Source organism: Vombatus ursinus, unplaced genomic scaffold, assembly GCF_900497805.2.
Source record: "Vombatus ursinus unplaced genomic scaffold, bare-nosed wombat genome assembly UNPS02014239.1, whole genome shotgun sequence".
NCBI lineage: Eukaryota > Metazoa > Chordata > Mammalia > Diprotodontia > Vombatidae > Vombatus > Vombatus ursinus.
Window position 1 is genome coordinate 338,561 of NW_020954017.1, and position 25,323 is coordinate 363,883.

The 25,323-nt window shown below is 49.0% G+C and overlaps 1 protein-coding gene across 2 annotated transcripts in view; it reads left to right on the plus strand.

Annotated features, from left to right (window-relative positions):
• The window catches only part of NECTIN2 (nectin cell adhesion molecule 2), a 28,909-nt gene that overhangs the window by 818 nt on the left and 2,768 nt on the right, over positions 1 to 25,323 (plus strand). Inside the window, exons 2-6 of one of the 2 annotated variants that reach the window (XM_027860697.1) lie at positions 6,958 to 7,338; positions 8,166 to 8,462; positions 8,715 to 8,832; positions 10,054 to 10,202; positions 13,320 to 14,167. In XM_027860697.1, the coding sequence (XP_027716498.1) occupies positions 6,958 to 7,338; positions 8,166 to 8,462; positions 8,715 to 8,832; positions 10,054 to 10,202; positions 13,320 to 13,684 (1,310 nt within the window). In that variant the 3' untranslated portion in view covers positions 13,685 to 14,167. Of the gene's footprint in view, positions 1 to 6,957; positions 7,339 to 8,165; positions 8,463 to 8,714; positions 8,833 to 10,053; positions 10,203 to 13,319; positions 14,168 to 15,144; positions 15,305 to 25,323 lie in introns of those variants that run through there. The other variant, XM_027860696.1, reaches the window with a different exon arrangement.

The following is a 25,323-nucleotide window of genomic DNA, read 5'->3' on the forward strand; positions in this document are numbered from 1 at the left end:
CCCCCCCCCGATCTCGAGCTTCTGACCCCCTCCTCCCTTCGCGTGTCTCCATCCTTTTCTCCTGAACTCGGGCCGCTCTGTCCCCGAGCTATGTGCGAGGGTTTATCCCTCCCTTGTCCATTCGGCACTCCTCCGTCTGGTCCCCTCATTCCCCACCTGAGCCCCCAGCTACAACCCTTCCCTCCCCCTTTCTCTTTACCGTCCTGGTGAGGAGAGGGTTAAATCGAGCGGGGTCTGCTTCAGCCGCGCCCCCGCCCCCCCCCCCCCCCGCGCGTTCCCCTGGAATGTAGGGAATGTGCTCCTGGGGGGGGAGGGGAGAGACGGAGACCCGGGCCGGGCTCCCCCTCCCCACCCCCCACCTCTGCCGCCAGCGCCGGCTAGACTCCCGGGTTCCTAGAAGGCTGGGGTGGGGGTTGGACCAGATTCCTAAAGTACCCGACCGGGAGGGCCGGGCACCTGGGCCTCCTAAGGGGTCGAGACACCTGGCTTCCGTAGCGGGGCGGGGGGGGGGATACGATGCCGGAATTTGTGGGTTTTGGAAGCTGTTTGGGAACCGCAGGGAAAGCAGGCGCGAAGAAAATTGAGGACTCCTGGCCTAAGCCGGGGAAAGGCCGGGCGCTGGGCCATTCATTCCCACTGCAACTTTCCTGGGTTTCACTTTCATCGAGAGTAGTCCAGACCGGTTTCCCCCCCTCCCCATCCCTTCCCTTTTGGCTGGGTCTACAGTTTCCAGCCCCTCGGCTATTCCGATTTCCTTGACTCGGGGCATTATCTCCTACCCTCTCTCCACTCCACCCCTTCTCGGCTGTCTTTGTCCTAGAGAGCCTGGGGGGAGTAGAGTCTGGGGCGTGCTTTCTCCTCTGCCCCTCCCCCTCCTAGCTCTGGAGACCCCGGCTGGGGGGGGGGGAGTGGTGTGCCTATGCAGGTAGTGCTGGCGCGCTGCGGTCCCTCCTTCCCCCTCAGGTGACTGACCCAGCTATTTATCTTCAGCCTGGGTGGAGAAGGGCTGAGCCAAAGGTACCCAGAATGGAAGGAAAGTTCCACCCTACGCAGCTATGTGTCAAGTCATTTATTACGGGCCTACTATGTGCCACTGTGCTAGGGTTACAAAAAGAGGCAAAAGACATCCCAGTTTTCCAGGAGCTCGGTCTAGCGGGAGACAACCTACATGCAAACCACTGAGTGCAAAGAAGCTACAGACAGGAGAAATTGCTGATAAACTGGGGGGGGGGGGGATTAGCATTAAGGGGGAACAGGAAGAGCTTCTTGCTGAAGGTGAGATTTTGAATACTTGAAGGAAGCCAGGAGGCAAAGGGAGAGATCCAGGCCAGTGAAAATGCGCTGAGTCTGGGGAGATGTAGCTTTAAGGAACAGCTAAGGAAGCCAGTATTGGGGGGGGGGGGCCGCGCCCATCAGGTGGTGAGTTCCCCAAACAATTAGGAAGGGTTTCGGATGGCAGAATCCGGTTTTGCTTTGGATCGGGAGGTAATAGGGAGCTATTGGAGTTTCTTGAAGAGGGGAGTGACTGGTCAGATCTGCACTCTAGAAAGATTGCTTTGACAGCTGATTTAAGATGGACTGGAGTGGTGAGAGACTTGAGACAGCAGAAACTACCACCACCACCCCTCCTAGCCAGAGTTCAAGAGGGAGGTGATGAGGGCCTGCACTGGATGGTGAGTGTGTAGGAGAGAGATTATTTAGCAAGATCTCTTAACTAATATTGTGTCTCTTCAATTACATTGTGCCTTCTAGGTTCGGAAGGCTCAGCCCTGACATTTTCTGTTCTAAGTGTCCTTCCAGATCTGACATTCTGTGTTCTAAGGAACCTCTCAGCTCTGACATTCCCTGTTCTGAGGGCCCTCCCAGCTCTTACATTCCCTGTTCTAAGTTTCCTCCCAGCCCTGACCTTCTCTATTCTAGAGATCATAGAATCACAGATTTAGTCAGAAAGTAACTTATGTCTCAGCATATTTTTCTTTTACCTCTTTGATCTCTGCCACCAGCTTGTGCTCTTTCTCTTTCTCTTACTCTTAGGTAGGCCAGGAAGCAGCCCCAGGTTCTCCCCCAGCCTCCATTCCCTTACCTCTTCACTTGATCGAGAAAGTAATGGCCTCACCTTTGCTCTTCTCTCTCAGTGAGTAGAGAAAATGGGGCAAGTGTGGGGCGAGGTGAGTTATAAAGATACATTTTGAGATAGAAGGGCCCTTAGATCCAGTCAGACACCATTCTGCAGATGGGGAAAGTGAGGCTTACAAATGAAGTCACCTGCAGCTGGGCTCACACAGCTAGTCTGAGAAGGGCTTTGAACCCAAGTCTTGTGATTCCATGTCCAGTGCCTGCCCCATGCTATCCCTCGAGGTCTCTTAGAACTCACGTTCTCTGTTCTAGACAATCCTTTCCTCTGTGCCAGGCCCTTTGCTGAGCTCTAGGGGTACGAGTGTTCTTCTGTTCTGAGGTTTCTTCCTGGCTTTGACACTTTCTATTCTTCAGTTTCCTCCTGGCTTTTGTGCAGTCCCTCCTGGTTTCTGGTATTCTCTGGCCTGTTCATCCTCTGTCTCTTTTTTCTGTCTCTTCCCCCTTAGCTCCCTTTTCTCCCTCCCTCATGGCCTTCCTCTTCCTCAGCACACTTACAGAGCACCCACTCTGGGTAGTCCTTGACAGAGACTCTACCATGAGAAATGCCCTTGTCATGTGGCTGCTGTCCACCGGCACAGGCACTGGGCTGGACATGGTCCCTTTAGGTAGCTCTGAGTCAGGAGGAAGTCCTCAGCACATGGCTGGGGGAAGAGCGTTGGGGGCCCTGGATTCAAATCCCAGGTATTGTCACTTATCACCTATAGGGGCTCGGTTTCTTGATGTGTAAAATCCCATTTGGTCCTCTGGGGCCTCAGTTTCTTTACCTGTAAAATGATAATGGTCTCAAAGGTCCCTTCTCTCTCAAAGTTTATCATCCTAACTCCCCTAAGCAGGTTGAACCTTGTTATCCCCTACTCAATAAACTATCAGGCCCTCAATGTCAAATCTGTCATTCAGAGCCCTTCCCAACCTACCCCGCCCTACACACACACACTTTCTCACTCTCTGTCTCTCTCTTTCCATTCTCACACCTTATTTCCCAACACTTATCCTTCTATCCAGTGTCACTGGCTGTTCCATGAGCAAAACACTTGTCTCTCAGCTTCAGGCATTCTCTGGCTGTTTTCTGGTTCCTGGAATGCTCTCAATCTCTGCTACATTTTCCCTGGCTTTCTTTAAGTCCCAACTGAAATCTCACCTCCTACAGGAAGCCTTTCCCAACCCCTCTTAATTCTAACACCTTTCCTGTTGATAGCTTATTTGTATATATTTCTTTGCTCTCCCTCCGGGAGGGCTTGTCTTTTACCTTTGTTGGTATCCCGGAGCTGTCCCTGTGTAGGCACTTAATAAATGTTTATTGACTGGCTGACTTCCCCCCCCTTCTCCCACACACTGTTGATTCTTGTTTGTCCTTGTTTTTGTTCTTGAAGATGACCATGACATCAGGAAGGTGATGCCAGGACACACAAGTGAATTGGGTTTAAGTGAGGAAGGGCTGTGCAAAGTCACCAGCCTCACTCTTCCCTCCAGAGCCATCTAGGTCCAGTGGCCAGATATAGATCAGGACCCTGGATGCAATGGGAGACCTTGGCCTTTTTAAGCTAAGGTCTTTCCCAGGCCTTGGTTTGACTGGGGCAACACCCATTCAGTGATTAAGGTTAGGTAAGAAGCGAGGCAGAGAATGGCCTCTTTACCTAGTCCAAAACAAAAATTAATCTCGAGGGGAAAATCCCTCAGGATTTTGGTTGATTGATAGACAAAAGGGTGAGGTGTTTATTTTCCCCCTTACATGAGATTAGAAGAAAGACAAGGGCTGCTAGGTGGGGCAGTGGATAGGGAACCAGGCCTAGAGTTAGGAAGATCTGAGTTGAAATCCAGCCTCAGACACTTACTAGCTGCATGACCCTGGGCAAGTCACTTAATTCCATTTGTCTCAGTTTCTTCATCTGTAAAATGAGTTGGAGAAGGAAATGGCAAACCACTCCAGTATCTTTGCCAAAAAAAAAAAAAACCCAAGTGGGGTCACAGAGAGTTGGACACGACTGGAAACAACATCCTAGAGAAGAGAGACAAGGGGGAGACTAGGTTAGCTGCTCGGCACATTATGAGGTGTCTGTCACAGAGAGAGAGACTGAGCAAGCCAGCAGGGGACTCGGGGACACAAGCTCAGGCCTGAACTGTTACATTTTTAATGCTCTTGTCATCCCAGCCTCTAGAAAGTGGGCCGGGGAAGGGCCATGGGGGAGGAAACCGCCCAGCCCAGGCCCAAGCCCAGGCCCCTGAAAGCCAGGCCAAGGGAAACAGACAGTGAGGTTCCCTAAGCCAGAGGAGAGGGAGAGGCAGGGTGGGGCAGTGCAAGGACTCCCAGGCCCTGGGGTCAAATCCCAGCTCTGCTCCTTGGGACCCCCGTGATCATCGTGGCCAGTGGGACTTTAGTTTCCTCATCTACAACAAGATGGTGGTCAGAGCTGCTGAGCCAACATCCCTCCTATCTCTAAATCTAGGATTCTCTGAGACAGGCAGAAGTTTGGATGGATGGAAATGGAACAAAATCCTTGGGGTGGCAGGCAGAAATGCGAAGAGAAACAAAGCAAGTGAAGCCCCTGAGATGGTGACTGAGAAGGCTTGGGCCTGAGGCAGCTGGGGGGCTGGTGACCAGGCCTGGAGTCAGGGAGGCCTGAGCTCGAATCTGGCTTCAGACACTTCCAAGCTGTGTGACCCTGGGCGGGTCACTCAACCTCTCTCTGCCTCAATTTCCTCATCTTGAAAGTGGGGATAAGGATATCTACCTAATAGGGTTGCTGTGACAATCAGATGAGATAATCTTTGTCAAATTCCTAGTGAACCTTCAAGTATAATATAAATGCTAGCTTCTATTATTAGTATTGTTATCATTATTATTGTTAGGGCCTGACCTCCATGGGGGGGCCATACAGAAGTACAGAGACAAATGATTCCCACTGATGAGAACCCACACTGGGCCCCCACCCCCTCCATCCAGATTTCCGCTGCGGGGACAGGAGGAAGCTTATTATTGGCAATTAATTAATTAACGAGGTGGCTAAGCCAGCAGCAACTAAAGGATCTCAAAGCACTTTTGCTAAATGGGCTCAGCCTACATCCTGCCCCACCCCTGGGGGGGGACCCTATTTTACTAGGAGGCTGGGAGGGACAGTCTGGGCACCTGGGGCCCTGGAGTCAGTCTGGCAAGAACCCAAGCGTCTTACCTCCCAGCTCCTTCCTGGATCTAAAATTCTGAGCTAAAGTCCCTACCTGCCTAGGGACCCAGAGGTCTAGGCCTCCATGCATGGCCTTTCTTCTTAATGAGTCACCCATTTATCCAGACCTACATCCTCCAGTCCCAACCCCTTTATCAGAGACCAAAGGGGTTTGAAGCCCCAGTCTCACCTCTTTGGGGCCTAAACATCCTTACCCCCAAGGCCTTCAGCCTCCACCCCCACACCTGCACCAAGGCGTTCTCTCCCTGGGCTGGTTGCCAGTTCTGACCTTGGCAAACCATGCCTTTTTCCCTGGCCAGGCAACACAGTCGAGATGGGGGTGGCGGGGGAGACCAGGGACATCAGCTTCCCTCGCCTCGAGGCCCTGCCCCAACTGGTGACAGGTTTATGGGTATCAGCTGGGTCCCTGCACATCCTTCCTGGCCCATGGAAGCCCTCTCCCCCAGCCTGCAGGCTTCCTGCCAGACGAGCAGGGCCAGGGATCAGGATGCCTGGGTCCTGGCGGGACACAAAAGGAAATGAAGCTGTATCTTCTCTCGTTCCTCCCAGATCCAGGCCCTGAGTCCCCCTGTCTTCCCTAGAGCTCCCAACTCTTAAAGGAATCCTTTTCTGACTGCCCAGTCTCCCAGAGGTCTCTTCTCCTGACCTCACCTCTCCCTTTGAGCACAGGTTGCCTGGGTGTGGCCACGTTTTCCCTGGAGGGTGAGGGGAGCTTCTTGTCTCCCCAGTTGGGCTGACTTCCCTGTCCCACAGTGTGACAGAAAGGGGAAAAGTCGAGGGAGGCCCTGGCTGGGAATCGGATGGCAGGCAGCCTGGCTAGGTGACCCTGAGCAAAGCCCTTCCACTGTGGGCCTCATTTTCACCACTTGTAGAATGAGGAAGTTATCTGAGAACACCAACATTCTTCACCTTCACCTCCTCTGCTCAGAACCTCCCTAGGTTCCTGGTACCCAGAGAACCTTCTACCTGATCCAGCAGACGCCTGCCTCACTGCCCCACATCCCTCGGCCTGCTCCCCAAGTTCTGATTGTTGGCCCTTTGCCTCATCACAAATGGTCTACCATGTTATTTTGCCTCCCACAACTGTCTCAATTCCAGGGCCTTCTCTCTGTTAATTATTTCCTGTTTCTCTTATAGGTAACTTGTTTGTACACTGTTTGCCTGCTATCTCCTAGATTGTAAGCACCTTGAGGGCAGGAGCTGTCTTTTGCCCATTTTTGTATCCCTGGCACTTAGCACAGAGCCTGGCCTAGAGTAGGCTTTTGTAAATGTTTATTTTTTGTTTGTTTTGGGTTTTTTTTGGGGGGGGTGAGGCAGTTAGGGTTAAGTGACTTGCCCAGGGTCACACAGCTAGTGAGTGTTATGTGTGTCTGAGTCCAGATTTGAACTCAGGTCCTCCTGAATCCAGGGCCGGTGCTCTATCCACTGCTCCAGCTAGCTGCCCCTGTAAATGTTTATTGGTTGGTGGTCCCCGGAACTTGAAGACAGACTCTTCTTTCTGTCTGCCATAGTCAGTAGCTAGCACAAGGCTGGACTCAGAAGTGGTGCTAACAGCCTGAGTGAGGGAATGCATCTTCTCCAACACTGCCTCACTTTAGACCCTGCTTCCCCCTCAATGCTTCCATCTCTCTCTCCTCCCCAGGAGCCCAGAATGTCCAAGTTCAGATACCAGCTGAGGTTCGGGGCCTTCTGGGAAGTGATGTGACGCTCCCCTGCCACCTTCAGTCTGGGGAACCTCAGATTCGGGTGTCCCAGGTAATGTGGCTCCGCTGGGACAGGTACGGGGGCAGCCAGAGCGTGGCCGTTTTCCATCCCATACACGGTGCCAGCTTCCCGAATTCGGGGCCCTATGACCAGCGTATGTCCTTCGTCACTGGAAACTCCCGGGAAACTGAGGCGGAGCTTCGGGACGCCAGCCTGCTGTTGAAGGGGCTGAGGGCTGAAGATGAGGCCAACTACACCTGCGAGTTTGCTACCTTTCCCTGGGGGAGCAGCAAAGGAGCCACTTGGCTCAGAGTGCTGGGTGAGAGGGCGTGGTGCTGGGCTGGGGTGGGAGGAGGGGGAGGGGGTGGGGGGAGGGGGCACATGCTTTAGGGCTCAGTCCAATTCTGACTTAGTGTCCTAAGGGCTCTTTCTGCTCCTATGGTGAGTGGTTCCTATCCAAACAGCCTCCTACCTATGACAGGGTCTGGTCCGTGTTTCCAGGTCCTGATCTTTTGGGTTTTAAAGGTTGTTCTAGGTCAGTGGTTTTCAAAAGAGGGGGCCACAGATTTCGCCAGATGTGTCACAAAATCCTGGATGTTGTGTTATGATAGATAAAAGCAATTTTTTAGTTTTGCTTAGTCTAAAATTTACTTACCTGACCAAATTTTTATGGTTAAGTATAATTTTTGCAAAACAGAGTAAACTTGGCCTATATCACTTAAGGTCAAACCTCAAAACATATCAGACCTTGAATTTGCAAAGATGTCAACAAACACGGCTGTTCCTATTGAAGGGAAGTGAGCACTCGTGTCTGCTGGCCCTCCTCGAGGGCCCCATCACATTCTGGGTGTCCCTATTTCTCACAGCTAAAAATATTGTGCAGCCTAGGAGCCGAGGGTCCTTCCAGCCCAGACATATGCATTCTGAGAGCCCTTCTGGCCCAGTCACACAATGTTCTGTGTTCAGTATGTCGAGCACCCTTCAAGCACTGCTGGGCACGGCAGCATTAGTAACTGGGGCACTGTGCCTGGTACATAATAAGGGCTTGCTAAATGTTTTTTCAATCATTCATCAGCATCTGGAAGAGAGGTGGGAAATGGGAAGATCAAAGCCTTAATACCACCTTCTCCTTTCTCTGTCCTCCAGCTGAGCCGAAGAACCATGCGGAGTCCCAAGAGGTGACGTTGGGTCCGGACCCAACGCCCATGGCCCGATGTGTCTCCACGGGGGGACGTCCACCCGCCCGCATCTCCTGGTTCTCTCCCCTGCTGGGCGAAGGCACTGAGGCCAGAACAGCCGGGCCTGTGCCTGGCACCTTCACAGTCACCAGCCGCTTCACCCTGGTGCCCACCCCTCAAGCAGATGGGGCAAAGGTCACCTGTAAGGTGGAGCACGAGACCCTCTCGGAGCCTGTCCTGATTCCCCTCACCCTTTCTGTGAAATGTGAGTGGCCTGCTCCTCCCATAGTCCCTCTGCTAACCATCTTTTCTAGGCTTGGGAGTCGGCAGATATTATCCACTCGTCCCCCAGTCCCTTCCTGCTCTGAGCCCTGGGCACTGTCTGTGTCAGTGGGTCCCTAAAAGATCAAACGAAATGCCCTCCTCTGCCATTCTGAGTCCCTCTCTCCTTGCTGCGTCCCAGCAGTGTCCCGACACTGAGCCCAGACCCTTCTTTTCTACCTTTCATCTCCCCTAGACCCCCCTGAGGTCTCCATCTCCGGCTACGATGACAACTGGTTTGTTGGTCGAGTTGAGGCCACCCTCAGTTGTGACGCCCAGAGCAACCCTGAGCCCACAGCCTACGAGTGGAGCACGTGAGTCCTGGCTGAGGCGGTGGGCTGGGAGGGGGCACCTGCTTCCACACTTCAACCCCAGCCATTTTATCTGGTTCTTCAGCCTCTGCTGGCAGATCCTCAGAAAGGAGCAGCCAGTCTCACTTCAAGATACCTCTGACTGTTGGGAAATCTTTCCCCTCTACCAAACCTAAATCTGCTCCTTTGTAACTTCTCCCTATTGTTCCTAGCTGAGCCCCCTGGGGCCATCACGGGTCAGCTCACCCTTTAGACTAGGAGGACAACTATCATTCCCCCCTCCCCCACTGCTTCTCTTCTCCAGGCCCTTAGTCGCAGGGAGACCCTTTCCTTTTGGCTCTCCATTTTATCGGTGTGCTTTCTAAAGCTGGTGCCCGGAACTGACCCTTGTCCTTCAGGGGAGGTCTGACCAGGGAGGAGTCTAGCCCCGACTACTGCTATGGAAGCCCCATGTGCCATTAGCCTTCTCGGCCTCCACGTCACTACTGACTTGTAGGAAGCTTGGAGTCCACCAGAACCCCCAGATTTTTTTCAAAGTAATGATTAATGCTTAACAAGGCTCCTATCTTATGCTCGTGAAGCTGATTTCTTTTGACTCCCCGGGGAGGACATTTATCTCCTGCTCTGGCTTTTTAAGGTATTTTTGTCTCTTTATTCTGTCCGGCCACATGTGACGCACACAATGCTATCAGCACATGCTGCAGGCTCCTCTACCCAAATAACAGACAGCCCGGAGCCAAGCACAGAGACCCCTAGGGCACTCTACTGGAGACCTCCAGCCACTCGATGAGTTTGCCACTTCACACCCCTCTGCTTTCATCCAGCCCCATGTATCCAAGTTTTCCATGAAAGTAGCATGAGATACTTGATCCAACTTTGGTTTCTGGGTCTGGTTACCCTTTCAGAAAAGGCCACGAGGTTCACTCTGGGGCTGGTTCTTCTTAGTAGTCAAAAGTTTTCTTCTCTAGATGTTAATGTTCCTTTAATGATATCAAGGACCCACCCTCCGCCACCCCCCCCAAGATCTGAGGCTTTGGCAGGGATACCCGAATCCCTGCAGAGGAGAGGAAAGCGTGCCTGAGAAGGCAGGACCTGGTGGCCAGATGCCTGGGTCTCAGAGGTGTGGGAGCCTGGGACTGGGGGGCTGGATTCTAGAGTCCCTGAGGCAGAGGGAGGGGGAGAGGGGCTGACACTCACAAGTCCCTCACTTTCCCCCAACTCTAGCACCATGGGCTCACTCCCCCCAACAGCTGTGGCCCAGGGACCTCGGCTCATCATTCGCTCGGTAGATGAGTCAGCCAACACCACCTTCATCTGCAGCGTTGCCAACGCCGTGGGCACCAGTCGTGCTGAGCAGACCATCCGAGTCAGAGGTAAGGGGCCCTAGGGAGCGGGGAGCCTTCACCCTGCAGTCTGAAGTTTGGGGGGTGGGGGATATAGGGATGAAAGGTGGGACGAGGAGGAACAGCCCGAGGATACTCAGAGATGCCATCCAAAATGCCAGCACAGACCCACTGTCACAGCATGTTCACAATGATCCCAGAGATGCCAAGGCCAGAGCTGGTATTGGAACCCAGGCCCCGTGCCTCCCTGGCTATCCCTCCTTCTGCTGACCCGCCCTGCTCCCTCTTCTCTGGTTTAGGGATTCATCGTGTGTCTTTCTTGGCCTGGCTTTAGGGGCCTGGGGCTGGGCTGAACTGGGATGATTTTCTTCCCCCACTTCCTCGAGGCTGTGACTGCAAGAGCATTAAAAATGTAACAGCAGTCCAGCCCTGAGCCAGGATCTGTCCTTCACGGGTCCTCTAAGTCTCCCTGTCCCTCTGTCTCAGCGGATTCTTACCTCAGAGCCAAAAGGCACCTTAGGGGCATCTAACCCAGCCCCCTTCTCTCATAGGGGAGGAAACTGAGGCCTCTTATCCAAGGCCACGCTGGTAGTGAATGACAGAGGTGGGATTTCAGCTCAGGCCTAGGCCTCCATGCCCAGTATTCTTTCCCCAGCACCATGCTGCCCAAGGGCCCCACATCCAACACAGGCCCATCCCAGATACCCTTACCATGGTAAGGGTACAAGCAACCACATGGAGGAAGGGCTAAGTGAAAATGATGCAGTATGAGGGAGGAAGCTAGAGAGGGACAGAAACCCCATTGCAGACATACCACAAGGAACAAGTTTTATAGACACAAGCAAAAATGTAAACATACCCACAGACATTCACGTGGGAAAACTCTGCCCCTCCCATTTTGTCTTTCCCTCCCCCTCCCTTTTCTCTCAGGCTCTCTCTCTCTCTCTCACACACACACACACACACACACACACACACACACAGAAATATTTATTCAGAAATGTTGTCACAAAGGCATGCCCTCACAGACATAACATGGAGAAATTATCACCATCCCCCAAGCACACCCCCTATGGTAAGAGCAGAAATGTTCTAAGTCTCTCCCGGATGCAGACTAGGCTAGCTTTCCCCTAAAATAAAGGCTTAGTTGGCTCTGAGGGCTAAAGACCAAGGATATCAATCAATCAACATGAAACACCTAATATGCTGTTAAGCACTATGCTGGAGATGCAAGGTAGCCAAAGACAGCTCCTGCCCTCGAGGAGTTTACAGCCTAATGGCTGTAGCTTCCCACTGGCCTAAGTGAAAAAGCCTTATGGGGCTCCCCCCTCGGGCATCCGCCAAGTAGACCATCCTGGGCAGCACTGAGGCAGTGAAGCTCCAGCTAACAACTACCAGACTGGCCTTGGTTAGCCCTGGCCTATTGTGCCCCCTATAAAAGAAATACTTAGAAACATCAGCAGGAACCCCCAGTCACACTGTCACACAGAGACGGCACCTACAACCCAGAGATACGTTGAGAAGATGTAAGAGGCGTCACATAAAGACAGCCACATACCCAGCCGTACACACACTTGTAGAAATCCAGCTCTGGAGGAACCTGTCTACAGGCACCTCCTCAGGGATACATACAGCCCCATCCTCAGACACAGCCCTACAGGCGGGGTGCTAGAGCCAGCCTCTACTGGCCTATGAGAGCTCCACCTTAAAAACTGGCAATTAGGGGCAGCCAGGTGACGCACTGGGTAGAGCTCTGGCCTTGGAGTCAGGAGGACCTGAGTTCAAATCCATCCTCAAACACTTACTAGCTGTGTGGCCCTGGGCAAGTCACTTAACCTCAGTTTGCCTCAGGTACCTGAGGTTAAAAACATCACCTACCTCCCAGAGTTGTTGTGAGAATCAAACAAGAGAATATTCATAAAGCGCTTAGCACGGTGCCTGGCATAAACAAAGCAAGTACCATATACATGTTTATTCCCTTCCCTAAATCTGGAGACACAGGCCTAGGCCATACTTGCCAAGAGGCCTGCCTCTGGAAGTCCATGCCCCCTCCCCATTGTGTCTGAGGGCTGTCACTGGGATACAGCAGATTAGGTGGTGTCTTTGCTGGCCTCTCTGAATTGGGGGAGGGGGTGAGAAGTGGTGCATGATGGGTTGCATGTTGTGGGAGGGGTGAGAGTTCCGATCGCCAACTTCCCTCCTGCCTCTTCCCAAGATTGGCGTCCATGATGCCTGTTCCATCACCTCCCTTTCTTCTTCTAGCTTTATCCTTCCTCTTCCTCCTCCTCTTCCCCTCAGTGGTCCTCGTCCCCTTTCATTCCATTAGCATTTGTATATATTTACCATTCCCCAAAAGTCCAGTGCAGTGGAAAGGGACCTGGATTGACCAGGAGAAGCCTGGGTTCTAATCCCACCTCTCATCCTGACTTACTGTAACTTCAGGAAAACCCCTTCCCCCTCTAAGGCACTGTGAGTGCCATAGCATCGGCTGCCACTAGAGGAGCTATGGTGTCATGTTGATTCCCTTGTAGATGCTCCCAAGGCTCTCTGGGAGAAAGTGATGGCCAAGGGTCCTTCCTCTCTTTCCTTTCCTCTGACCTACATTGTACCATCCCATTGTCTCCCCCCAACCCCATCTCTCTTCTGTCCTCTTCCTCCTTCAAAATCTGTCTCTCCTCTCCAATATTACCCCTTCTCTCCTGCTCTAGTGCCCTCTCCCTTCTATCATCTTCATGACCCTGTGCTGTCTCCTTTCTCCTTATCCCTTTTCCCCCATGCTGTCTATCTCCCTTTTTCTTTCCTCCAATTCTTCTTTTATATCTCTCTTCTACTACCCTCCCAACCTTTCCCCCTCCTACCCTTTACCTTTCTTCCCTTCAAACCTACCTTCTCCTCTTTCCTGCCTTCTCTTCCTCCAATATTTCTTCTATTTCTCCACTCTTCCATATCATCTTCTCTGTTCCCAAAACAAGCTTTCTGCTCCCTGCCTTCTCTACCACCCTACATCCCCTTTCTCCTTTTTCTTAGCCCCAGCTGCCTCCTTTCTCCTCTCCCTCATGTGCTCCCATGTCCCATTGTTTCCCCCTCCTGACCCTGTCTCCTTTTTTTCTCTCTCTCCCCCCTGTCCACCCCTTTCTCTCTCCCCAGACACCCCCAGGGCCTCGACGGGAGATGTAGGTCCAGTGGTGTGGGGGGCCGTGGGGGGGACCCTGCTGCTGCTGCTCTTGGCCGGGGGGGCCATGGCCTTCATTCTGCTGAGGAGACGGAGAAGGAAGAGCCCTGGAGAAGGAGGAGCTGTTGGCTCTTACGACCCCAAGACCCAGGTCTTCGGCAATGGGGGGCCAGTCCTCTGGGCCCCCCCAGCCCCTGGTCCAACCAAGGAGGAGCAGGAGGAGGAGGAAGAGGAGGAGGAGGAGGAGGGAGGGCTCATGCTGCCCCAACCAGGGGCAGAGGATGACATGGAGTCCCAGCTGGACGGCTCCCTCATCTCCCGGAGGGCAGTCTATGTGTGACACCAGGACATACCTACTTCCCACCCCCCTGGAGAGACCTGAGTTTGGCTCACACCATCATGCACACCCTCTTGGACTGTGGCCAAGCAATCACACACATACACCTCTCCTCCTCCTACCTCCCTCAGGGATCCGAAACCTGAGGGAAACACTGGATGGGCTGGTCAGACTGGAAAGACACGGGAGCTCATCTGTCACCCCTTGGTTCCTGGAATTGGAGGCGGGCCCTGGCTGGGACCTGGGGAAGTGGGGGAGAGGGTGGAGGGGGTGCATTTAATACATTGGACTTGGCTTCTCTACCTCCTGTGCTCAAAACAAAATAGGATATGGAAGGGGAGCTTTAGATCACCCTTTCTGTTTTGTCACCCCGGGGGAGACTGGGGAGGAGACTCAAAGGGACTATATTTTCATATAGGGTTTCTCCCCACCCCACATCCATCCCCCTCCCAAGGGTTCAATAAAGGACCTTTGAGGAAGAATGAAGGGGAGTTCTGTGATTTGTCCCATTCCCAAAGTGGGGGGAGGGGTTGGTGTGCAGATCTGCAGGTCCCTGAATGAGGGTTGGTGGACTAGATTCTGGGAGTGGGGGAGGCATCCCTGAGTTAGGGAGGTTGGGGGCTTGGATACCTGGAGGGAGGAGTGTGGTGGGGCCAGACATTTGGGTCACTGCTGATTCTCTGAATAGGCCTTGGAGTCCTAAGGAGGGGACAGGATGCCTGGGACTCATTAAGAAAATGGAACCTGCTGGGAAGAGGGTGGCAGCTGGATGCCTGAGTCCCTGGAGGAGTGATGTGGGGTGGGGGCGGAGAGGGGGTGTCTAGACACCTGGGCCCATGAAAGGCGGGGAGGGCAGATGCTGGAATCCCTGAGAAGGGTGGTGGCTTCCTATCCTCACTCCCCTTTTATAAACACGCATCAGAGACTGCTCAGCCTCTCCCTTCTTTGTCTTTCTTTCTGTTCTCTCCCAAGTCATGTCAGGGTGGTGGCAGAGAGGACTTTGAATGACTCACCTCAGGCCTGGAAGGTCCTATTAGCTCAAGCTCCTGGAATGGGGGGAGGGGAGATTTTCTTTTTAGGACCCTGGCTCTCTAAGTAGAAGAGAGAGAGGAAGGGAAGGGGGATTGGGGAGAACCCAGAAGGTGATGTGAATTGCCCAAGGTCACAAATGGTGAGTCACACAGGCAGTTCTGGGGTGGAAAGATAGGCCTCCTCATTCTACATTAAAGTGAAATTCAAATGTCAGAGACCTAAGAATACAGACTGGCCGAGCTGGCACATTAGAGACGGTCAAATCCAGCCCATTTACAGATGGGCAAAATGATGAGCAGAGAGGGTAAGTGATATCTAAGGTCACCCAGTGAGCCAGGGCAGAACTAGGGAAGGGAGAGGAGGGACTGAGCCTTCCTCGGTGCCCCCTCTCCCACCACGGCCCCCTCACTCTCCTCCTCTCTTTCTGGCAGAGTCCCGTGACACAGCAGGTGCTGGTGCCACCGGTGGTATCATTGGTGGCATCATCGCAGCAATTATCACTCTGGCCGTGGCTACCACTGCTATCCTGATCTGCCGGCAGCAGCGCAAGGAGGAGGAGCTACGTGGAAGACCTGAAGAAGCGGACGAAGAGTGAGTGACTCTAAAGGGGGCTGAAGTATGGTGGGGACAGCCCTGGTCTGGCTTCCAGGCCTGGTTCTAAGAGTGACACCCTTTATGACCTCAGGCAAGTCATCTCCCTTCTGTCTTTGGTTTCCCCTAGCATAAAATGGCAGCTGGGTGATACAGCGGATAGAGCACTGGGCCCCGAGTTCAGATCCGACCTCAGACACTTAGACTAGCTGTGTGACTCTCAGCAAGTCACTTAACCCCTCTTTACCTCAATTCCTCATCTGCAAAATGGGGTCACTGGAGCAGGAAATGGCAAACCACTCCTGTATCTTTGCCAAGAAAAGCTCATGGACTTTTTGTTCATGGGGTCATGTTGAGCTGGACATGACTGAACAATAACAGTGTAAAATGAAATGGATCAGGGTTGGTTTCTAAGACATTCTAGGTCCAATTCAACAAATATCTGTTAAAAAGACTGAGCTAGGTGCTAGGTGTGTAAAGGCAGAACTAGAAGTTCCTGCCCTCAAGGAACTTACATTCTACCAAGAGGATACTGCATCCATACAGATGAGGAAATGTGAAGTAATTTGGGGGAGGAAGAAAGCACTGACTACTTGGGAACTTCACAGAAACCCTGTGACCTGAGGGGAGCCTTCCAGAAGATGAGGGGAAGTGTGGGTTTCTGACGAGGGAAATGGTTTGTGTGGTGCAATGTTAAGTTTACGGCTTAGCACTACGAGGTTCAGCTTGGCTACGATGGAGATTGTGTGAGAGGAAGAATGTGAAATAAGATTTAAAAGGAGAGACGCTGGACAACCAGACCGGGGGCTTGTATGGTATGCGAGAAGCAGCAGAGTTGATGAGGATTTTTTGAATGGGGGAATGGGGCCTGTGAGATAGGCTGACCTGAACCTTACAAAGCCTCTTGTCAGTTCTGTGGAGGATAGTTTAGAGAGAGGAGACTCTGGAAGCTGGGAGGAAAATTAGTCTACTTAAGTAGTCCAGACCCCAAAGGATTCAGGCCTCAACTGTGGGAGTAGAGAATGAGAACAGGTGTGACCGATGTGGTGATTCTGTTGACAAGACAGGAGGACTGATTGCTTTGAGGAGGTGAGAGAAATGGAAGGGCCAACACCTGTTCCAAAGTCACAAAGGGGGTGGGTAGGATAGCGGTGTCTTCAAAAGGGAAGACTGGAGGAGAGGGCAAGCTCAGGGAGCAAAGTAAATGATGTTTTGGACATGCTGGGTTTGAGACGGCATGAGAACATCTGGACGGAGATGTCTACTGGCTCTCAAGTCAGGAGGTAGTCTGTGCTTTGCTGGAGCTCACCCTGGGGATCTTCACTCCTGCGGTGGAAACCATAACTCGTTCTGAGTTTCACGTCTCACAGCGTCCTATAAATCCTCCACAGCTGGGTTCTACATAATCAGATTGCCCAACATCGCATGGGTAGCTACAGAGCAAGGAGGCTATCTGTCTGCTCATTATTCTTTGTTTCCTGGAAAAGAGAAGACTGGGGAAAGCAGGCTGAGGGAGATGGGACACGATGCCCGCAATCAAGGCTCTGGTCTATAGAAAAAGGATTCGAGGTTCCCTCCCCAGAGGGAAGATGCCAAGAACAGTAGGTAGAGGTTGCAAAGGGGCAATTATAGGCCATTCCAAAATGGAATGTGAGGTCAAGGGCTACCACGCACTGGAGGTTTTCAGGTAGTGGCTTAATCTGGTATGGTGAGGATTCTTTTCAGATAGCTGCCAAAGCCCCTGCTAACATTCTGTGATTCTATAATATGATTAGCCCACAAATCTAACATCCATCCAGAGACTGCTTCTGACCAATTTGTTCCCAATATGCCCCTCTCCGTGGGCCTTTGGGAAACCCACATCTCCAGTTCATTGAAAATTGCTCTTCCATAACTTGCTGGACACTTGTCACCAAATCTAACACGATTTGGGAATTAGGATGACTTTCATTCTAATCTTGCCTCAGAAACTTCCTAGCTGTGTAACCCTGGGAAAATCACTTGACCTCTCTGAAACCTAACCAGCAAAATGGAGAGAATACCAGGGCTATCCTTTGATGATGTACGGAAAGTACTTTGCAGACTTTTAAGCACTCTATAAATAACATCAGCTAATACTGTTATACTGGCAATGTGGCTGTTCCCAGAAGTGGGCCGTGTACCTCCTGCCATATTTCACTCTTCTCTTTACATGGAACCTGTTATTTCCATGTCCACCCTGCCCCCTACACAACCCTCAGAGGAGGCCTCCTATACAAAACATTCTTTGGATACTATATAGTAAGAGCGTCAAACTCATACAGAAAAGGTGGCTGCTATACTGCATATAAGGCTCCGTGTGGGCCCCCTGGAGCTGTGGTTTTAAAATGTCGTGTTATCTGTTTTATTGTATTTTTATTTATTTTGTTAAATGTTTCCCAGCTGTATTTTAATCTGGTCCAGGTCATGCTACAGAGTGGTGGGATGCATGTTTGAGGCCTCTGCTATGCAGCGTTCAGTGATGTGCAGCCACACACTACCACCAGAAGAATACTGGTATTAAAAAGATGAAGCTTGGGGTTGGGAAGAGAGCAATGCAACTTCCTAATCAGATCCACTTCATTCCTCCCGTGTAAATGTCAGCCCAAACCACTGTCCATTTTCTGTCTTTCCAAGATCTACCAGCACACTTTTTTTTGGCTGTTTGTTTTGTTTTTTTGTTTTTGAGGCAATTGGGGTTAAGTGACTTGCCCAGGGTCACACAGCTAGTAAGTGTCAAGTGTCTGGTCTGAGGCTGGATTTGAACTCAGGTCCTCCTGACTCCAGGGCCAGTGCTCTATCCACTGCACCACCTAGCTGCCCCCCAGCACACTTCTTAGGTTGAACATTTAGGTGCCTCTCACAGTCTTGAAAACGAGCATTTCTCACCTCCCTATTCTTCCTGTGAAGACAGGGAGACCAAACTCCTTTGAGGTATTATCGATCCCATTCAGGGGTTTCTTGTAATAATTTCTTTATGTTCAAATGCTTCCTATTGTGGTCCACTTTTTAAAAATATATTTTTATTGATGCCTTATTTTTTTATATAACCAAAATTTCTCTCAGCATCCCTTCCTCCCCATTCCAGAGAGCCACAGATAGTTATTTTTAAAGACATAAAGTCGTCGTTCTTTCCACTTGTGTTGCTGTAGTCATGTCATATATTGTTTTCTTGGCTCCGCTAACATCACTTTGCATCGGCTCATGTATTCACTCTATGGTCATCTTTTCTTACAGCACAGTAATATTCCATTACATTCATATGCCACACTTTATTTAGCCATTTCCCAATTGACAGGCATCTACTTTCCAATTCTTTGCTATCACAAAAAGTATTGGTGTAACTATTTTGGTACATGGGGACTTTCTTATCAATGACCTCCTAGGAGGATAAACCTAGTTGTAGAGTCTCTAGGTCAAAGGAGACAAAAATTTTAGTCACTTTATTTGATTAATTCTAAAAATTAATTTCCAAAATGTTTGTAATGATTCATAGCTTCACCAACATTGTACCCATGTGCCTATCTTCCCACGACCTCTCCAACATTGACTATTCCCGTCTTTTACATCTGTCCGTGTGTAGGGTGTAAGGTGAAACCTGAGGGTTGTTTAAGTTCCCTCATTAGCAATTTGAAGTATCCTTTCATAGTTACTAATAGTTTGTAATTGTTCATTATCCTTCGACAACTTCACTATTGGACAATGGCTTTTGTTCTATTGGTTAATTGTTTATATAGCTTGGACATCTAACCTTCATTTAAAAATTCTGATACAAAGATATTTCCTCTATTTGACTGATTCTCTCATGCTTGGTGCATTAATTTTGTTGGTGCAGGAACTTTTAAGTTTCATGTAATTAAAATCATCTATCTTATCTTCCCTTATCCTTTAGTTATGAATACATCTCCTACCCATAGCTATGAAAGTTAATATGATCTGTTTCTCTTCTAATTTTTTCTTAATGTTATGATCGTGAATATTAAGATCTCATATCCATGTAGAATGTATTGTGGAATATAGGTGGTATTTTAACTCTAATTTCTATCAGACTCCTTTGCAGTTTTCCCAGCAGTTTTTTATCAAATGGAGTTCTTTCCTACATAATTTATTAAGCACAAGATTAAGTTCCTTTTTTTTTATCACTTGTCTATTCTAGTCTATTTCTCTACCTTTTTAATTTTTAAAGCATTATCTGATTATTTTGATGAGTGTGAAGTCTAGTAGCTCATCTCTATCTTTTTTCATTATTCCCTTTGATATCCAGATCTTTTATTTTTCCAAACAAAACTTTTTTACAATGTTACTGAGTTCTGTAAAGTATCTCTTTGATGATTTAATTGGTATTGGTGGTATTGCCATTTTTATTATATTGGCACAGCCCATCCATGAGCAATGAATATTCCTCCAGTTATTTCAGTTCTTTGCCTTTTAGGGGCACTTTGTAATTGAATCTATACAAACTCTTCTTATGCCTTAGTAGAGTGATTCCCAGATATTTTATGTATTTTGTAATTATTTGGAATACAATTTCTCTTTATATTAATGTCTCTTGGCATTATTATTATTATTATTACATAGAAATGTTGGGTTTTGAGGGTTTATTTTGTAGCCTAGAACTTTCCTTAAGCTATTAATTGTCTCAATCAGCATTTTTACAGATTCCCTAGACTCTGTAATATTTCTTGGCTTAATGCAACCAATACAATGTTATCTGGAAACAGGGAAGCCTCCCATGATATATTTCACCAGGTGTTAATGGTCAGAAGTTCAAATTCATCTCTATTGCAATATCTTTCAAGGAATCTGATATAATGTTTATATTTATATAATGTATATATTTACACTTTGTTGGAAGAGAGTCTTTAAGGTGGCATTTGGTTCTACCAAGCCTCGACAAATAATTAGCATGGTGACATCTTGTATTCTCATCTCAGGATTCCAGTCAAGATGACTACCTAAACAGGAGACAGACCACCCAACTCCGATAAGCAATCTTCAGCAATACTCTGAAATTCACACCAGACCCCAGTGATCAGGAAATCCAATAAGAAATTACAGCAGGGGGCAGCTAGGTGGCGCAGTGGATAGAGCACTGGCTCTGGATTCAGGAGGACCTGAGTTCAAATCTGGCCTCAGACACATAACACTTACTAGCTGTGTGACCTGGGGCAAGTCACTTAACCCTATTGCCTAGCCAAAAAAAAAAGAAAGAAAGAAAGAAAAGAAATTACATCAACTTCTCCAACCCCAGAAGAGCATAGCAGGTCAACCAGAAGGCCAAGGGCAACTGGAAAGGTGGCCTCTAAGTGCCAACATATGTCAGGCTCCCAGTTCTCTTCCAGAGACGCACATCCCTGGAAGGGAGGAGTAAAAAGCAAAAAAGCAGGGCAGATCCTCCAAGGAAGCTCAGGGTGCAAACCCTGGAGGTGCCAATGAGGGCAGGAGGCAGCAGGCGGCACTCAGACTAGGACAGCCCATGCCTCAACTCTCTGAGGCCCCTAGTCTTGTGATGCCAGAGACAGAGCCCTTGCCCTCAAAGATCCAGGGGAGCAAAGGTCAGCGTTAAGAACCTAGGTGTCCCCAGTCAGGACCAAGCAACTCAATGAAAAGTGCAGCAGAGGGCTGAGCCTGGCCCTGGCACAAAGCCCCAGCTCAGGATCTATATCTCTAGATCAAGTTGTATGATGGTAAAGATGTGGTCTGCTATTATTAGTGCCTGAATTTTTTTTCCCCCAATCTTCCTCTCCTTCAAAAACCTTGTGAATTAAGCCCCAAACTTCCTGACAATTGTGTCTCCCCCAACATGGATGGCTCTTGTGTACACCTGTCTGTTCCACATCCTTTCCCCAGCTTTCTCATTAGTTCTCATTACTGCCTTTTCTGCCTTCACATCCAAGACCCTTCATGGTCATCTTCTGCTCTCCTGAATCAAATGCTTTTTTAAAATAGTCACATGATTGATAACCTCCTCTCTTTCATGCACCTATCCCTCAACACCCTGAAAACTGCATCACCTCCAAAATACATCGTTTCTCTGTATTCTTGGTCTGGTCCAGGTATTCTGGTTTCAGGGTTTGTTTTTAATACCACTCTTCCATTTCTTCATATAGCACAACAGGTGTGCTATATGTTGCTGAGTTCTAATGTAATTCCACTATGAAAGAAAAAGTCAGTTAAAGAAATCTTTATAGATCTTTTCATCTGTTGGGTTTCCAGTTTCATCCCTCCATTTCCTCACTATGATGTAGTTTCACTGGGTTTGTTTCCCCACCTTTATTAGTTCTCACTTTTTTTTTAGTAGTCTCTCACTCTCCTCAGCAAGATTTTGCTAATGAATTTATATTCCAAACCAGTGTTTCCTTTGTCATATTTCTCTACTTGGCCAAGAGATCCTTTGCAGGCTGGTTGTTTCCAGGCTCTTTTGGTCTCTTCATTGTAAACTTAGCCTCACATCAGTTAAAAAAAAATTTTTTTCCTAAGGAAATAGTAGTAGTCCAGTCAATTATTTTATTTTCTCAACTTTGGAATCAATTTCAATCCAGCCTATTTAAATAGGTGCAGCTCCATACCATGTCTTTTCTTCTTCTCCTCCCCTGCTGTTAATTTTTATCTTTGCTTTAAAATGCTAATGGTCTGACTGTACGCAGATGAGTCAGAAATGACCACTAGACTGGGAACCCGCTAACTAGCGGAGTGTCCAGTTTCAGAAGGTCGAGAGAAGCATTTAGCGTGAAAAAGAAAAGGGAATTTTGAAGGTGACTGAAGGGCGCTGGAATTTTGAAAATGATCTTCCTAAAGCACACACACACACCACTGAATCCATTTCAATGGCTCCCTATCACTTCCAGTATCAAAACACACACAAAATCCTGAGTGTGGTATTCAAAGGCCTTTATATCCTGGGACCCCATCTCCATCTTCATACATCACACTGCAGTCCAGTAACACTGACCTCCTTACATCACCTGATTGCAGGCATTTTCACTCCTGGTCCCTCCATGGCCAGAAGCCTCTCCTTCCTCATCTCTGCCTCCCAGCTTCCCTGGATTCCTCCAAGACCCAGCTAAAATCCCATCTTCTGCAGGAATCCTCGGGCTCTCCTTTCATCCTAGCACCTTTTCTGTTGATTAACTCCAATTTATCCTTTAGATAGCCCGTTTATACATCATTTGCACATTACCTTTGTGGTCCCCCCACCCCCATCCTCAGATTTCTGCCACTCTTTGTAACCCTAGCCTGATACAGAGTAGGTGCTATGTTTATCGACCGGCTGGAAGGGGGATAAAGTAAATTTGGGAGACTTTGAGAAGCTGAAGGCTTCACGTTTAAGGAGGTCAAAGGCTTGAGCTAAAGAATCACAGGAAAAGAGAGCAAAGGAAAGGGCAAACTAAAGAGCCTAAGCAAGATTTGAGATGAAGAAGTAAATGGGATTATAGATTCCTGAGAAAAGGGGGAAAAGTGGAATGTGTTTATCTAGGTTTTACAGAGTACTAAAAAGATAAAAAGAAGGGTGACAACTCTGGAGCGTGCCTTGATCTATTCTGTGGGGGAGCTAAAGAGAAGGAAAACGAGAACTGAAGGTCTCACTTGTAATGGCTACAGAGCAAAGTGAGTCTGTTGGAATTTTTTCTTAACACCCAAAAAGGGTATTTCCATAGACACAGCTAAACACAAGCAGAATTCGACGTGAAACTATGAATCTCCATTTTAAGGATATAATCAATTTTATCCATTACTTTCAAAGCCGTCCTCCTTGTCTGTGCTTCCTTCCGAATATCCTTCTGTTCTCTTCTTTGTGCTTTTTTTAAGTACTGCATTGGCCCCCCTCTTTTTTCTTCCTTATCGCTATTCCCACCCCACCCTCCCAATTTTCCTTAATTAACTGAAAGCAGGAAAATGAAATTTGATAATTACTAAGCACAGTCAAGCAAGAAGAATCCTCACAGTGGATTATGTCCCCAAGGGTCGGTTTCTGCCTCTTCTCTGTCCAGAGGTAGGTGCCAGGTCATTCATGGGCAGAGTTGGGCCTTGCTCTTATCAGCACTTGTCTGTTTCTTTGCAGCGTGGCTGTCCTTGGGTAACCTGTTTGCTCTCTATCAGTCTATATTACCCAGCATTCCCTGGAATCACTTCTTAGGACACAACAGTGCTACTTCATGTTCCTATGCCACTATTTATTCAGCCATGCCAGACTTGCCTAAGAGGCCATCTATGGCACCCCTCAGATTCTAGTTTTAATCAGAGACAATTTTGCAATGACTGTTATGTGCAGGTAAAGGGCAGGCTGTTCTCTTTCCTGGAAAAGTAGAAAAACAATCTTGGGTAATACCCCTTCACAGTCCAGGAAAGCAGAAGCAACAGAGTGGTTCTCAAAAAACAGGAAAAATTCATTTGTGCTTAGCACTGGGGAGACAAAAATAAAACCATGACAATTCCCACCTTCAAGGAGTTTTGCTTCTGTGGGGTAAACAATGTGTACACAGACGTATATTTTGTGAGTACAAATGGGAATTTCTGGGCAGGTGGTGGAGAGGCCTACCAGCTCTTGTGCAAAGTGGCCCTTGACCTAAGCACAAGAGAGGAGAGCACCGCACAACGTGGCTCCTTCCTACTTTCCCAGCGTTCCTAGACTCTATTCTTCCCCCTCCCCAGTCTTCCTGCAGAGTCCAGAGCACCACATGCCCCTGGGCCATCCCCCAGGCCAGGCACGCTGCAGACTCTGCCGAAAGCTTCCTTCTGCAGGAGGTCATTCCTGGTCCCTCCCCCAGCTCCGGCTCCTTGAGTCTTCCTTACTAAAGCTATCTTCCATCAACTCAGTCTGTATCCTATTTGTATATGAGATATATGTATATATCGCATGTATGTATGTAGGTGACATTTACATTTGTCTCTCCTTGAGGGGAAGGGACTGGTTTTGCTTTTCTTTGTATCTCCAGCTCTTAGCATATTGCCTGGAACATAAAAGGTATCTTACAAATATCTGCTGATTGACTTACGGAAAGCCCCAGAGGTGAGAAATGGAATGTTGTGTATTGCAAACAGCGAGTAAGTCGGTTTAGCTGCATGTTGTTCAGTCATGTCTCTTTGGGGGAAAAGTCCGGAAGGGACGGAAGGTTAGGCACAAAGAGAAACCGTTTTGGTGAAGTGGATTTCTAGAGGACGGAACAACACATAGAGAAAATGAGAGCAAAGACAGGTAACAAGCCAGTTAAATGTGAAAGGGTGCAGAAATCCTTTAGGAATAGTGATGGGAATGCTGAAGCTTAGGCTGGCTGGGGCTGTTAAGGGAAGCAAAAGACAACAAAGGGTTGGTTGGGTTTTTAAGCCTTGTTGAGACCAAAGGGTTTAAGGAGTAGAGAGGGCAGCTGCTATGGGTGCCCAGGGAACAAAGTGTTAGGCAGGACTGTTCATCCCCCGTTCTGTTTCTATTTTATCTGCCAAAGAGAACAATCTTTGAACTAGAAACAAGACAAATATCCCTATTAGGGGAAGGGAGGGAGACATCCAAGATAAGTAAGGCAAGAGATAATCAGAGAGGACATTGTTGCTGCCACAGATAATTTCAGGTCCGCAGTGGATAGAGCACCGGCCCTGCAGTCAGGAGGACCTGAGTTCAAATCCGACCTCAGATCAAACACTTGACACTTACTAGCTGTGTGACCCTGGGAAAGTCACTTAACCCCAATTGCCTTTAAAAAAAAAAGTCAAAATTTTAAAAAGATAATTTCAGGTCAATTGTCTCAGAAGAACTACATCCTGAGAGAAGTGATAAAGGTGACTACTGAGGCTCTTGGGACAGGGACGAAGGCATGCTCACACTGAGATGGCAGGGGACAGATGACAACCACCTCAAACAGGATTGGCTGGAGACATGGGAAGAGAACCAGGAGAACAGTAAGGGAAGAGACAATTCAACATGTTTGTTGTTGTTGTTTAGAAACTTCAATTGTGTCTGACTCTCTGTGGTTTTCTTGGCAAAGATACTGGAGTAGTCTGCCTTT